This window comes from Lepisma saccharinum, unplaced genomic scaffold (genome assembly GCF_977018435.1).
Source record: "Lepisma saccharinum unplaced genomic scaffold, izLepSacc3.1 HAP1_SCAFFOLD_387, whole genome shotgun sequence".
Lineage (NCBI taxonomy): Eukaryota > Metazoa > Arthropoda > Insecta > Zygentoma > Lepismatidae > Lepisma > Lepisma saccharinum.
In genome coordinates, this window is record NW_028143093.1 from 111,704 (window position 1) to 127,806 (window position 16,103).

The 16,103-nt window shown below is 37.8% G+C and overlaps 1 protein-coding gene across 1 annotated transcript in view; it reads right to left on the reverse strand.

Moving 5' to 3' along the window:
• Positions 1-13,210: 13,210 nt before the first annotated feature.
• LOC145982749 (trehalase-like) overlaps positions 13,211-16,103 on the reverse strand; it is a 43,110-nt gene continuing 40,217 nt past the window's right edge. The window contains exon 5 of the mRNA XM_083116119.1: positions 13,211-13,354. Within this exon, the coding sequence (XP_082972245.1) occupies positions 13,211-13,354 (144 nt within the window). The remainder of the gene's footprint in view (positions 13,355-16,103) is intronic.

Sequence of the window (16,103 nt, forward strand, 5' to 3'; positions counted from 1 at the left end):
ACATATGGGAAACCACCCCATATGGGGGGTTGAAAATCCACACGAGTAGTCCAAAGTGAATGTGTGGTGTGCGATTTCATTGGACCACATCATTGGTCCATTTTTCTTCGAGGAAGACATGGTAAATGGCAACAACTATCTGAACATGCTACAGACATTCCTTGTGCCAGAACTTAATAGGTTAGGCATCATCAATGACGTCCACATGCAACAAGATGGGGTGCCGCCGCATTTTGCCCTTAAAGTTCGGCAGTTTCTTAACGAACAATTTCAAGGTAGATGGATTGGCCGAAGAGGATCCATGCCTCGGCCTGCAAGATCACCAGACTTGACACCTTGCGATTATTGGTTGTGGGGACATGTAAAGACCGAGGTGCATTCACAGAAACCAGCTAATCCGGATGACCTAAAAGAAAAAAATGAGAGATGTGATTCTGAATAACCCAGGAGAGCACCGTCAGCACGCAATTCTCGGTTTCACAAAAATACTGCAACAGTGTTTGGACGTGAATGGTGCACAATTGGAGGTTTGGCGATGAACCTAACAAGCAGGAAATAAACTTTGAACCTTGCTGTAAGTACACACAAAATATTTTGTTAATAAACTTAATAGTTTTCAAGTTATAGAGTATTAGTTTTTTGCAGGACTTTATGGACTCCCTGTATGTTTTTGTTACAAGTAACAAATTAAATGTGGGATGAAAGCCCCTAAATGCGTAGAAAAACACTTTAATAGTTCAAAAGAGAGGGGAAAACAAAGGGCGATAAATTAGAAGGTTAAAGGGGCATATATAGAATCCAATGTCAGTGTAAGAAAGAATATGTGGGGCAAACTGGCAGGAGTATTAGGATTAGATGGAAAGAGCATGATAAAGATATTAGAAATGGAATAATCAAGAATATAAAGAAATCGGTTTCAAGGTTAACCCAGACGTTGAGCGGGAGGCAAGTATCATAAGTGACTTCTCTTTTGAAATGACATAACAGCAAGAGAGGGGGAGTAAGGGGAAGGAGGAAAAGTGACTCACTCGCAACCTCGAGCATTTGAAAGCATACCAGTTCCTGTCTACGTGTATCAGTGTTAGGGTAACCTCACCGGTTTTAACAATTTTTAACAGTAATTGAACATACTTGTTCCTGTCAACATGGAGTTGTGATAGAGTAACATTACGGGTTTTAACAATTTGTATAGCAGTTTTAACAGTTTTACCATGTTTTAGTCATTAGTCATCCTAACATTCAACCTGTCCATGCATATACCTTGATCCTTTCTAAATGACGAAGCTTTACGTATGCATGTAATAGCCGACTTCATGACCTGAAGAAGGTGGCATTTGCCACCGAAATGTCGTCTACGACAACTATATACTTACTTTACGTAAGTAAATTAACTAATTTCGAATTTATGCTTATATATGATAGTGAGTAAGTCGCACGGATCCAAAAAATTAATTCTTTGCAATGAACAGTACAAGTACTGAAAGTGACACTTCAAGACATGATCAAACTCTTCGACACATGTTTGAAACACATCTGTGATAATGTTCAGGGTTGTGTACTGCTCATAGGCTGTGTGACCCATTTAGCTTTTTTAGTGGCAATGCATTGTTTCTTTTACTTTATGGTTTTGTAATGCAAGTGTGTAAAAATGCAGTTCCTTTTTCCAAGCCAATCTCATTGCAGTCACTAATTAAAGATGAACATTAAAGACTAATGAATGATCCATTTATGTTCTTCAAGGAACATTTGCAATACCTATTATATCAGATCAGCAATGTACCAGTTATCAGTGTCGGCAAATTTCTATCAGTACTTTATCAGTATTGATAAATTTCATATCAGTGCATCCATGCAACATGTAGAACAGAAGGCATTGGTAATCTAATTTGAAACCAATCAAGCATTAATCTTGCATGTAATTTGTATATTTTGTTTTGATATACTTTTATTCAATCACCTAAAGCCATTAAGTTCATTTTCATTTCTGATGCACAGTACATTAATTTTCATGTTACTTGTACAAATATAATTTATTACCCTATTACTATTGATGACTCACTGCCAACGTTCACAGTAAAAGAAAAACACATTGTCTTTTCCATCTGGAGAAGGATGAGGAGAAGAGGCTTCAGTTCACATTTAATGTTTTCATGTGTTGTACTGCTACAGGTACACAAAAATTATCACCATTTTAAAATTTTTATAGAGACCTCCATTTTTGTACCATTTCATTGAAGTTTTGCCAAAATTAATGTTTTTATTAAATCATCACTTTGTGGTCATCATCATCATCATCATCATCCTTTGCCATTTCCTGCCTCTGGCTGGGTCAGAATAGAAGTCTAGCCTCTCCATTTTTCCCTGGTCTTCCATCACCCTTCTCTTTCCATGAAGTTCCAATCTTGTCCTCTTCTCCTAACACTCTCTGCTATCTGCTCTTTCCACCAACATCTTGGTCTCCTCCCTTATTCCCACTCCTCGTGCATGGTAAGCTCTTACTGGCAGTCTTTTAAAAAAAATTCTTCTCCACTGCCTGCATCTTACTTTTATCTCTCTGTGTCATTGTCATTGTCCAAGTCTCTGCTCCGTACGTAATTATTGGCACATAGTTTGTGTTATATATTACCATATTGCATTTCACAGGTACATATTAATCTTCAAATGCTTTGATATAGTCCACCACCCATTTGTCCTCTTCTGTTTACTTCCTCATCTATTCTTCCACTTCTTTCAATTATGCTTCCTAGATATTTGAAGCTCTCCACTATCCTCAACTCTTCTGTGTGCATCTTTATTCTTGGTACATTTCTGGCTCTGTTTCTTGTTGTTATTAGCACCTCACTCTTTTCTGCACTGAATTTCATTCCTACTCTTCTGATTTCCTCATTCCAACTATCAACCTGTCTCTGTACTTCTTCTTCCCTGTTCGCCAATATTACTAAGTCATTAGCAAACAACAGGGCCTTCATCTCCTCCTCTCCTATCTTCTTCCCCACCTCTTGGTTAATTGCATCCATTGTAATTATGAAGAGCAGTGGGGAAAGATCACTTTCCTGTTTTAGTCCATTACTTATACTGAACCACTCCGTTCTTCCCACTGGTGTCTTCACACAGCTGTGGTTGGCCTTGTATGTGCTCTGGACTCCACACTATCTCTTCCTCGTTCCTTTCTTTCTTAGAGCCTTCCAAATCTTTGTTCTGTGCATGCTATCATATGCCTTTTCTACAGAGTGGCCCACATAAAAGTAGGCCGGCGTGGTAATGCCTGATACTGGCCGAAAGAAAGCTAGGAAAGAGTAGGAAAATGTGAACACTGGCTTACCTGCATGTTACAACTGATGTTGAAAGTGGCCCTCGTTAACGTGGAAACACTTCTGCGCACGTCGCAGCATATTGGCTGACACAGCGTGTAGCTCTTCACGGGTGATTCTCCGGATGGTGTTGGTATGCCCCTGTTGTTTCGTACCCATCGATACAATAATATATTGATTGAATTGGTGTTTTAAGTCCACTTTATGCACAGTAAGGCTAATTGGGACTGGACCTACAGTTTAAAGTGGGATCCGAACCACTATGTGCCTGCACCGGGTATCGAACTCTGGACCCCTTGATTACAAGATGACGACGCTACCACTGTGCCATCAGGAGGCCCGATACAATAATATACTGAGATTGAATGCAGTTCAGCCAAGGTATGGTGGTTATTTGCATACACCTTCTGCTTTAAGCATCCCCAGAGATAAAAATCACAGGACAAATCCAGAGAACGAGGGGGCCCACAACTCCTTGCTTACTGTGCGCTCTTCTGTAAACAGTTCGTGCACTAATGCCAGGGATTTGTTCGAAGTGTGGCATGTGGCTCCATCTTGTTGGAAGTAGGAGTATAGTCTTTCTTCTGGTGTCAGTTCATCGTAAAACGTTTGCAAATTTAAAGAAGCCACGATAAACTGCACTATTCACTGTTGATTCAAAGAACAAGGTTAATTCCAGCTAAACAACAAAACTAAACAACTGAAGGAGCTGCGTCCAGAAGAAGCATGTGTCATTTTGACTGTTAAGTTCCTTATGTAAGTCACTGGTTATTATTAAATTAGAGAAGAAGAACAATATGAGTGAAAAAATGTCCGCACATTTTCTTCCACCATCATAATTCGCTGCTGCATGGAAAACACCATCTTCTCGACTTGTTTACCAGAAATGCTAGGCAGGGAATTACTTTCATTACTAGTGGCGCCAACTTTTGTGGTCATGGAGTGGTGTTTCGTGCAGGATATAACCAATGCACCTTGCAGGATCTGTTTCTGAGGCACACATATAGAGTTATATTAGAGTTACACACAATTATTAGCTCGTCTCTGGTATTACCCAGCCAGGCTACTTTTATGTGGGCCACCTGGTATATGCAGGAATGCCATTATCAAATCATTTCCATACTCGTAGTGTCTTTCCTGTATTTGCCTTATGGCAAATATCAGGTCTACTGTTGATCTGCCTCTTCTAAATCCATACTGTTTCTCTCTCATGTTCAGTTCTGGTACTTCCCTTAGTCTTTTCTCTAATATTTTCTCATACACCTTTGCTGAGTGGCACATTATTGTTATTCTATAACATAACAAAATTGTTATTTTGCTTAAGAATGAGCTTACTGCTTTCGTTCAAGCTACGAACAGGATTTTCAGCTTTTCACAAAATCAGATTTACTGTATAAAGTAGAAAAAAAATAACCTTTTCCAAACTTTTATTTCTGAATTTCTAATTAACAATAAACAATTATGAGGAGGTTCTTGGTATGTCTCCTTCATCTGATTTATACTGAAAGGTTCAGATACGGGAATTTATGGAGAATGCCCTGATTGTGTCTGTTAAGATTAAAAAATGTAACCATACTTAAAAACTAACACAAAATAGAAGCTAATATAACACATTGAGAAATATTACTCACGGTTGTGTAGTTCAGCACTGTACTTTTAACTTTATGAAGACCGACGCTAATAAGGCCGTATATTTGAGAGCTCTCAACATTTAAAGAAGACTCACTATCAAAATCACTGAGTACTTATATTCTTCATCTCCTCTTTATTCCTCCTGTATGTATCCTTAAAAAGTTGCTGTAGAAGCCACCTCTCGCCGATCCATCACACTACAAGTCTTTCCATCTTTCAAACTACGATTGATTTGTTGTTTTAAGTCCACTTTATGCACAGTAAGGCTAATCGGGACTGGACCTACAGTTTAAAGTGGAATCCGAACCACTATGTGCCTCCACCGGGTATCGAACCCGGGACCCCTTGATTACAAGGCAACGACGCTACCACTGTGCCATCGGGGAGGCACACTTCAAACTACGAGTTCACCATTTGAGTTCTCTTTTGAACTCGAATTATCCATGCCCCGTTTGTGTTTCGCGGTGATGAAATCTGAAAAATGTCAACAACTGCAAACTTTTCATGTTTTTCCAGCAACGTACGTGCGGACATCAACTGCAAAGACGAGGAGCCATAACTCTCTCTCGCCGACTGTTGCAACTACCCCATGCCGAAATTCATGAGCGCTTATTATTTTCTTTTTCCTTTGGGACTCAGTCTATTATTTAAGAGGGGGTTGAAGTCTTTTTTCATCCTCATTCGTTCCAAAGCATAAGTCCTACAACAATAGGTTATAATTCCTATGTAGTTTTCACATTCTTTTCTGTTCCCCTTCTTGAATATGGAACTATGAGGTGTGGCTAGAAAAAAAAAGGACTGTTTCTACAAAATCTTTTATTGGTAATTTTGTACAATACGAACATTATCCCCTTCAAAGTACTCCCCTGAACTATCGATACACCGCTCCATACGAATCTTGCATTTCTGGAAGCAGTGCTGGAAATCTTTTTCTGAAACCATGTTCATGACTTCCGTCACTTTTGTTTTCACAGGTTCTATGGTCGTAAATCTTTTTTTTTTTTTCAGTGCTGATATGACCTTTGGGAATAAAAAAAAAGTCGCATGGAGTGATACCTGGCGAACAGGGTGGATGTTCTAACACTGGGATCCCATGCTTGGCCAAAAAAGCCTTGACTGACAATGCCGTATGGACAGAAGCATTGTCCTGATGAAGAATCCATGACTAGCTTTCCCACAAATCAGGTCAACGTCATCTTACTCGCTCAAGAAGGCTCGTCAGCACCTTAATGTAATAATGTTGGTTTTGCAATAGCTCGAATACTCAATCGAAGATCCTCTCGAATCAATTCACCAACATTTGCAATTTTTTATTCCGTTTTCAACGTGCAAGGCTGTCCAGGACGCGAGTCGTCTGTAATCACTTCTCATCCCTCTTTAAACCTTTGAAACTCCTCAAACACTTGCATGTGTGATAAACACTCATCTCCGTATACTTCCTTGAACAAACCATATGTTTCTGTGGTGGATTTTCCGAGTTTCATAAGAAACTTCACATTGATACGCTGTTCCACTTTCACACTTAACATTTTTTGATACAGATGTACGGTTCACTTGTCGACAAGCTACAGTGGAACTGAGCGCCGCGCACCCTGGGAAATCACACAGTCGATAGGCAGTTATACACTCATGCACCGCATGACCTTGACGTGCTTGCCGTTTGTCAACAGCAACATCAATCCTGTTTTTTTTCTAGCCACACCTCGTATTAGTCCCTTTGTCCAATCTTTTGGAACTTCTCTCTCTTGCCACACTGTTTTCAACACAGTATAGCCACTGCACACCAATCACTCGTGCTTCTAGTATCATTTCCGCTGGCACTTCATCTATTCCAGGTGCTCTACCTCTCTGTGTGATGAAATGTAAAATATTGTGATTGTTGTTTATAGTAAAATTTCTTAACAGTGTGCATAATTTTGTAACCAGATTCATCATGCATTTGTCACACTATAACAATCTTCTCAACTGCAAAAATGTGTCCCAAACCTGTATTTTCATGTCGTTATAAATATTTATTTATATATATTTGTTATAAATGATATATTCAGTCAGATAAAGGTCATCAAATGTAATTCTACAAGTAACTCTACAATCAGTTTTGTTGATAAGTTTTTAACCATGAGAGAATAATGTAATCGTATTTAAAAAAATCATGTACACAAACACTGTTACTGAAGGTGGATATTTGAATTGAACGTGCAATGAAACTGCTGTTAATATTTCATTTTAGCTACTTTTTAGCCATTTGAAATTTGCAAAACTATGTAGAAAATTAAAAGTATACCATGTTTGCATTAATTCATAATTTCATTTTAAGTGAAAAATATAATTTCATTGAAAAGTTACACACACATGTAAACGCTTTCCTGCAATATTTAAGGTTTCTAGATGTTATTTACCTTTCCACTTGAAATATAATGTTTTCTCTTTTATATGTATACAGTTTACAAAATGGTTCCTATTTTAGTTCTGTTGTAAAATTTAAAGAAATATCACTACTAGCAACATTATTACATGACATTGTTTGTGATTTGAGAGTCTGAAAGTTTAGAAAAAGGCAGCAATAGTTAATTATGAGCTTAAATTGTTTTTGTCACACATAATTAGAAAGAAAATTTTAAAATATATATTTTTTTAAACAAACTTTTTAACATATATTAAGCAACCCATGAGAAGTGTGCAAAATGGTATTAAAAACCCAAATCATCAGAAAATGATGTCTGCTTACACAAGATGAGAGCATTATAGTTCTGTGGATTTGATTATTATATTTTTATTAAAATTACGGTTCGAGTTATCTGTTCTCTATGTATGTATTTTGTTGCATTGTAGTTTCCTTCTTCCAATACAGTTGAAAAGTGCAATTTCCATGTAACAATCATAAATTACAAGAAAGAAAGGTATCAATCAGGAATCAGATTTTTAACATTGGGAGATATATTTTTGACATCTATAGTTCTGTAGTTACCCATTGATTTTTTTATGTTTTAGTGTTTTTAAAAGACATACTCATAATTCCATCTTATTTATTTGGAATAAGTTTGTGATATATATATATATATATATTTTCTTTTTTGGCCAATTGTGTTGATGATTAACCCTTCGTGGGTCCCGCAAGAAAAGTTACTTCGATGGTTGTGCACGGTCTCAGACCAGGTTTTATAAATATGCCAAATTAATGGTCTAAATCACCAAATCCTCAATTTTTACAATTAGATCTTTTCTTGCAACAATTGAGATTCTATAAAACTATAAAAATTGAAATTCTATAAAATTATAAAAAGGTACTCTTCGTTAATCCGGCATGGAACGGCATATCAAGTTTTCAGTGAAAACTAGGTACTCCTATAGCCGTGCATGGACTCAGATAGCAAGGGGCTTCAAAGTTCCCTCCCTAGGGGCTCGAATATCTTACTAACAATGAAAACAAAATTGTGGGGTAAAAGAGGAAAGTTAGAAACTCAGCTAGACAGAGGGAGTTGAACGATGTTAAAATCACACACCTGGAACGAGAGACTGTGCACGACCAACGCAGGGTTAAAGAATTATTCACTTACGTATATTGAGGTACTAGCACAAATCTGCTTTTGTAGCTAACTACAAGCAAAAAAAGTTTTGTTTTAATGAAAAGTTAATAAAAGTTTTACTGTCACAATTTCAGTTGGTGTATTTTATTTATTATAGCAGTTAGTATTATGTGTGTGTGTACTTTACAACTTTGATGTCATACTGCACAACTTGCAATTGACACAAAGAAACATACCATGCCCCATTTGATTTTCCAACACATGAAGATTTATTTTGCATTAGTTCACTTAAACATGTGCACCTCTGGTGGCATGTACAACATCTATCTCCACAGAATATATATCCCTGTCATCTGTAGCATTGGCAACTCTTTATTCTGGCCTTCAAGTCATCAAGATCAGTGACAGAAGTACTGTACACTGTGTCTTCGATATAGCCTCACAAAAAGACGTCCAGGGGTGTAATGTCAGGGGATCTATGAGGCCAAGCAATTTGACCATCTCTTCCAATCCAACGTCCTCAAAATGTCCTGTGCAGGACATATCTCTTGTCTAAGGCCAATTCTGGTGGTGCACCATCTTACTTACCTGACAAAAAGAAACTTTAGGCGTTGGTGAATCGCCTACAGCAAAGTATGATTCCTCTTTGTCAATTACAAGTTGTGCTGTATGACATCGAAGTTGTAAAGTACCTTTTGGGACACGGTGTGTATTCGTCAGATTATAACTTCCTTTGTATGTATGTGTCCCATGAATGGTCACCACTTCACAGTTATCTTCCTGATTAGCCGAAAATAGCAGCAACATAATACAGAATTATAAAAATTCAGCCATTTTGCCACCCAGGGTGGTGGCGGCAGATGCCACTCCCTTTATAACGCCTACTCCCTATGCAGCAACGGGAAATTGAAAAACAATATATTCCTAAGTAAAACTACACGTCAAACTATAAAATAAACAATAAGACCTGTTACACTATTGTAATACGTGCTATTATGATCAAAGGGATGTCTCGAGCACAGATAATGTTTAAAAATGCAACACAAAATTAAATTTGTTATTAAACAAATCTTGAATGCAACACGTATTAGGAAAGAAATGCTTTGAAGACTTGACCTCATATTTTTACCATTATAGGTCTATTATATATACTTGGATTTTTTAAAAAAAATACATGTAATATTCTTTTTCGTATAATGCTATCTTGCATAAAATGTAAACAATTTGCATTGATAATACAGTTCTTAATATAATAAAACTACATAAATGTAGGTTTTAAGAGTAACTAAAACGTAATAACTATAGTTGCTAAATTTATCTTATTTAGTTAAATTTATCTTAATTAGTTAAACTTATCTTAATTAATCAAAGAAAACTTTTTCTTGCTTTACTGCGACTAGTGAATTCCTTGATCACATCGACGTCTTAGCCAGCTGGTGCTCTATTGATATCACCATTAGACCACTGAAGTGAGTTTCAGACATGGTTGACCAAAGATAGTTTTTTATTAGCTTTAGTTTTGAAAAACTTTGTTCGTTTGCCACTTGCCACGGTTATCGGCAAAGTTTTCAATTTCAATGGTCTTTATTCTTGGGCAAGGTTCATCAAATGAAGTTAATAAAATCATGACCCTGTATCAGTTTTAAGGTCTCTGTTGGTGTACTTTTTGTTTTATTATAGCTGGAAGCATTTTCTTTGCATCTTTTAAATCAGTAGGGTTGATATCTTTAGAGCCTTCATGATATTATATATGGGTCATTCCATGTCAAATCAGCCAGGAGTTGACCCTCATAGTCACCGATTTTGATGATATTTGGTACACAGCTTTGATTTGCTCCAAAACCAACACCTGTGAAAGGATTTTGTTAAAATATGATTATTACGTAATATAGGAGGGTTGATCAAACAAAAAGTCATTTTTCACAAACATGCAATTTTCAATTGCATATATCTCAGGAACGAATGCACATACAGAGGCGTTCTTGAGCTCGTAAAGAGGAAGGAAAGTAGAATATTATGAGATAATCAATAGTTGAAACTTGGTCCAATTTGAACACTCCGTTCCAATTTCAAGTTTGAACAGCTCAAAACACCCCCCTCTACCATCATTCCTCTTACAACTGAGAAAGTCTTATCATGGTGTTTTTCCATATCAGAAAGAAAAATGAGATTGAATTTGTCGTGCACCAAAAATGAAGTGAACCGCAGTTTGCCTATGCTGAGACTTTTCATTTGTGTCATGCTAAGAAATTATTTTTTCACCTGCTGGGAGAAGGATGGGGATGACTTGTTTTCTCACATAGTGACTGGAGGCGAAACCTGGATATCGTACATTACTGGTGAGTCGAAGCAGCAATCCATGCAATGGTGTCACTCCAGTTCAGTGAAACCGAAGAAATTTAAGCAAACACCATCATACATCATCATATCGCAAAATCATGGCAACCGTATTTTGGGTACAAAATGGTGTAATCCTCGTGGAATTCCTGCAATCGAGACGAACCATCACAGCAGATGTGTATTGCCAAACACTGTCTAATCTGCAACGTGCCATCCAAAACCGGCGAAGAGGAATGTTACGGTCTGGAATTCTGCTTATTCATGACAATGCCTGCCCACACACAGCTGACCGTACTGTTGCGACAATTCAAAAATTCCGATGGGAATGTTTTAATCACCCACCATACAGTCCCGATCTTGCCTCAAGTGATTACTTTCCATTCCTTCATCTCAAAAAGTGGCTTGCTTCACAAGATTTCGATGATAGTGAAGTTCTCAAGACATCAGTTCTCGACTGGCTGAGATCTCAGGCAGCAGATTTCTATGCAGAGGGTCTACGTAAATTTGTTCCACGGTACCAAAAATGCTTGAAGCGTCATGGTGACTATGTAGAAAAATATCCAGGGTATGCACTTGTATACCATCAAAATAAAAATGTTCTCGCTTGATTTTATTCTCTGTAATAACCAATCGGCCCCTTGTATGTTTTTACATTTGGCCAAAGTATGGTTTTATGTTGGGCCAACGTACTGAAATAAAGAATGGATAGGTTTGTATTCTGATACAAACATAATTTTTTTGTGAGGCCAAATGTAAACAATAGTACAAGTTATTTATGAAAATGAGCAAAATACACAGCACTTTCTCAGTCACTTGGTATTATTTCCTTCAACGCACCAAACCTTCAAGTGGTAGCACAAAAACCTTCTAGAGTTTACTTACTTCTCCATCTTTCATGGAGTTTAGTCTGCACATAACATTGTTTAATCGCCTTCACAATAATACCTGTTCTACTACAGCTAAAGAGACAAACAATAAGCAATTCCCAACACATCTTTCATCCATGGTGGCTGACAAAGGACTGGTGAGTGACTGCAAGTTAAAAATAACTTCTACTTTCATTAAAAATATATTATATTTCCAGTATGTGCTGTGACTAAAATATTTGATAAGAAACACTGTTCCATGTCACTTATTTTACACTAGAATTTTCAGCATATTCCTGAAAGTTGTCTTAACATGAAAAAGTTGTTTTTAAAACTGGTTTTGATTCACTTTTCCATGGTTGGGCAAATCTTGGCCCAACGTAAGACCAACGTCAATTTGTCAACCAACATAAAGCCAACCTTTCCCATGTAAAAACTAACGGCCCAATGGTGGTGGTTACTTGGGGTGACCTGGTTGAAATTACGTGGAATGACCCTAATATGATACATTGTACATATGACCTTACTTTGCACTCTTGATCAGGAAGAAATATTGTGGGCAAATGGAAGATGAACTCAATCTAATTTAAGAGATATCCATAGAGGTGTAGCCTTCACACCACATACGAAAAGTCATGCAAAAATCTCTACTAATAACGAAACTTAAACGTGTTATATGTTAACTGCATAGTTATTTCTAGGTTTTATACCTAATAAAATACATTGCAGCTTTCGAATCCCCAGATAATCTTATGCGCACAAACGTTTGCAGTTGCAGCCTACTTCTACCCTGTGTGTGCTAGAAGCACGCGATACGATGTTCTGTATGTTGAGGTAGATGAGGCCATCTTACACAGAGCATAAGCTCCACCCACTGGCTTCAAGACCAAAACATTGAGTGATACCTAGACAATGCAGAGCTCTGGGCTATATCATTGTGTTTGTCTCTTCACCCATTTCATCAGTTTGTCACAATTAACCTAATAGGTAGAACATGATATCAAATAACTGAAGTAGAAAGAAAGAACAATGTTGTATAATTATTTTTGTTTTCACAACTTTTCATGTAGTTATTTAGTGTTAGTTAATGTATCATCCTCATCTCTGTTATGAAACTTCATATTCTGGGCTCTATGATCACTTTATGTATCCACGCCAATCACCTGTTTTGCTTTTCTGATATGTTTGAACATTTGCAATGATGCACATCACGTTTTCACTTCATCAGGCAACAAGTTTGATCTGGTGCAAGGTTCTATCTTGTCCACTTATCCCATTTGGTACCACAGTGGTGAAGTTCTGTGAATTACATTAACTCAATTTAAAAAATAACAATAAAATCACATTAAGGGACTTTCAGTAATTTTAATAAATACGTGTAATGAGAGGATACAAGCTGGTGCATTAACTTTATTTTCAACAATTTTTGTTTTATAATGAGAAATTTTGCAACACAAAATAATACAAGATAATAAATAATGGTGCACTTACTGCTTATTTGCAGTATCTGCTTAACTGATTCAGCGAAGTCCCATCAATAGGCGTTGCTTGTGTCAGCTGTGAGCTCATTGCCATATCTATCCAGGTACATGAGGGCAACACCGTTGCTCCAGCCAAATCCTGTCTGCACTACATATTCACCTCCTCCACCAATGCCACCAAATACTGTTGCATCATACTGGAAAATTTATAAAAACAAGGATGTAAACCTTTGCATATTGTATCCCCATAAACAACATATTTTATGTTGAACATGATAAAATATAAGTGTGATTGTCAAAACAAGTTTTGCAGAGCACATTTTCAGAAGAAATGTATGTATGAGGAAATTATACCATTTGTGTTTAAAGGGCATTCACCTGTTCAACTGAGGGTCATGTGTGGTCCCCAGATTTATGCTGTGCATGGGCAGGATTTGACAGAAGTGAAAGATCTGCACGCTGAGTGTGCCCATGCCGTAAGTGCTTGAGTCATGTTGGCAATCAGACACATGCTACAAACATGGGTGGAAGATGAAGTGTAGGCAGTTGTCCGCTACAAGTGTGCACATGGCATGAATGGTACAGAAATCCATATGCACAGCTCATTGACGTGTGTGGTCCAGACATGATGTCAGAGCAAATGGTTCGACAGTGGTGTCGTCGGTTCAATTGCGGAAGTGCTACAGATGAGCAGCAACCTGGAAAGCCTTCAACGTCACTAGAGATGGGAACGCAAAATGTGGATGCCGTGATTTGCTCTGACTGATGAGTCTGTGGATGAAGGTGCCTCAGCATTGAAGATTGGATCACACCACATCGTTTGTGACATCTTGGACTACTACAAAGTGACACCTTGGTGTGTGCCTTGACAACTAACTTCCAATCACAATTCACAACAAATGAGCATCAGTCAGCAACATTTACATCATAAGCGGGAAGCCAATGATTTTGTGTCCCACATTGTGCTGGCAGACGAGGCTTATGTCCACCATTACACCCCAGAGGCAAAGCATACCTCCATGAAGTGGTGAGAAAGAAGAAGTTTAAGGTCACCCAGGTACTGGACGAAGCATGGAAAGAAATATCATGTAACTGTTCCTCATTACAGTTACATTGCTTAAAAGGCATATATGTGTGTCAAAACATAAAAAAAAAACTTCTATCCACAACAAACCCATCAGATTTTATGTTCAAAATGTTTATACAGATTTAACTTATTGTAGTACATTGTGGGTGACACACACATGCATCAACAACATATTATCCTTTTCCAAATAATAATGATAAACCATGTTGTTGGTTAAGTATGTTGAGCACTTGATGCATCAAATCACCACTAAAGGTTTTGGATTGAAGTTACAGAATGAACAAAAGCATTCTTTTCAGGTTGTCATTTCTTCAATTTCGTCTAAAGAAGGTGAATGCAATGCAGGTAGCACTGCTAGATTTTGATAAATGAATGATTTTGGTGTGTTTTGGTTTTTAATACTTATTCTGAATATAAATTCACATTTTTTGGAGGTTTCCATTTCTTTGTAACAGAATGTTCAATATGTAAAGTTCACCATGACATGAAGGCACATTTAGGACATTTTGGAAGTGATGTGTCGAGCACCATGCTCCCCCCAGGTACCCATTGTGGGTGGGTGAGCCTTGAAGCTGCTTTATACAGGAACAGAGCTGGAAAAATTCAGACACCCACCCAGAGAATCGAAGCTGGATCTTCCATGTGGCAGTCAGATGCCCTACCTACTAAACCACCATGGCTCATAATCAATATTTGACATTATTCACGTGTAATTGTCAAGTATGCACAATTCCCTCTCAAGAGTTTTGAGCTACAGAGGCTATCTCTATTTATCTTGGGGTCAAATATTTCAAACAAAACCTTTCTAGATCCATGATGCTAATGTGTTTGTGTTTAAGACAGTTTCATAGAATAGAATGAGGAAAAGAGCCAGAATAGGGTTAAATAAACGTAAGTAAGTAAAGAGACAATAAACATTTACGAAAGACAGAAAATAAAGGTTGATATTTTGTGGCCTAGCTGCATGTTCACAAATCAGGAAAACAGATTGTGTTGGTACTGCAGTGTAGCCAGAAAGAGGCGATAGGTAACAGGAATTGACGAGTAGGTACTTTGGCCAGTGTTTACTGCAAGGTTGGTGGTGGGTGAAGTTCGGGAGGGAAAAGGATGATTACTGGGTGGCGAAGTTTATTCTGGGTGTTATGGTGGCATGAATGCCCGATATGTGGGAGGAGGTGTGTGGATAATAGTTGCACCGAAGCAGTTGTTAAAGAGTCAGAGTTTTGGGTTGAACGGTGGTTATTGATTCAGAAGTTCAGGGGAGTAGAGGTTTCACCAAGGTAGAAGTTACCACAGATTTTGCAGATAAGGATGTATGTAAATTTGGAGGAGATGCAGGTGCCCTTTGGGCGAAGAGAACTCCCCAGCAGTGGTGGAGATCTGGAAGGTAGGAGAGGTGATGAACTTGGCTTTATTGCATCTGTGAGCTGGGAGTGTGGGATTAAAGGGGTTGGCGTATTTCGGACCAAGATGTTCTTGAATTTGGGAGGGCGACAGAAGATTGCCCTGGGTTTGTCCTGAAATATATTCCTGGTGTCAGGATCACTCTGAAGGATGGGGAGGAGGAGTGAAGGGTGTATTTTATCTTCATGAGGTGAGTGTGGTTTTTATTTATTTATTTATTTCCCTTCAACAGAGACAAGTCTCCAATTACAGAAGGTACTATCAAAATGTTACATTTATTGGGTGATCATAAGTTTCATCCCTGGTGGGAGCTTTAAAATTTGAGTGTTGATCCAGCATTGTGAAGACAATTGTGGAATAATTTGAAAACAATATTAGCTTACTCTGCTAAAGAAGCTAAAGAAATGGCTGTTGCTCTTTGAAGATGAGTTGTATACGAGGACCACTATTTATAT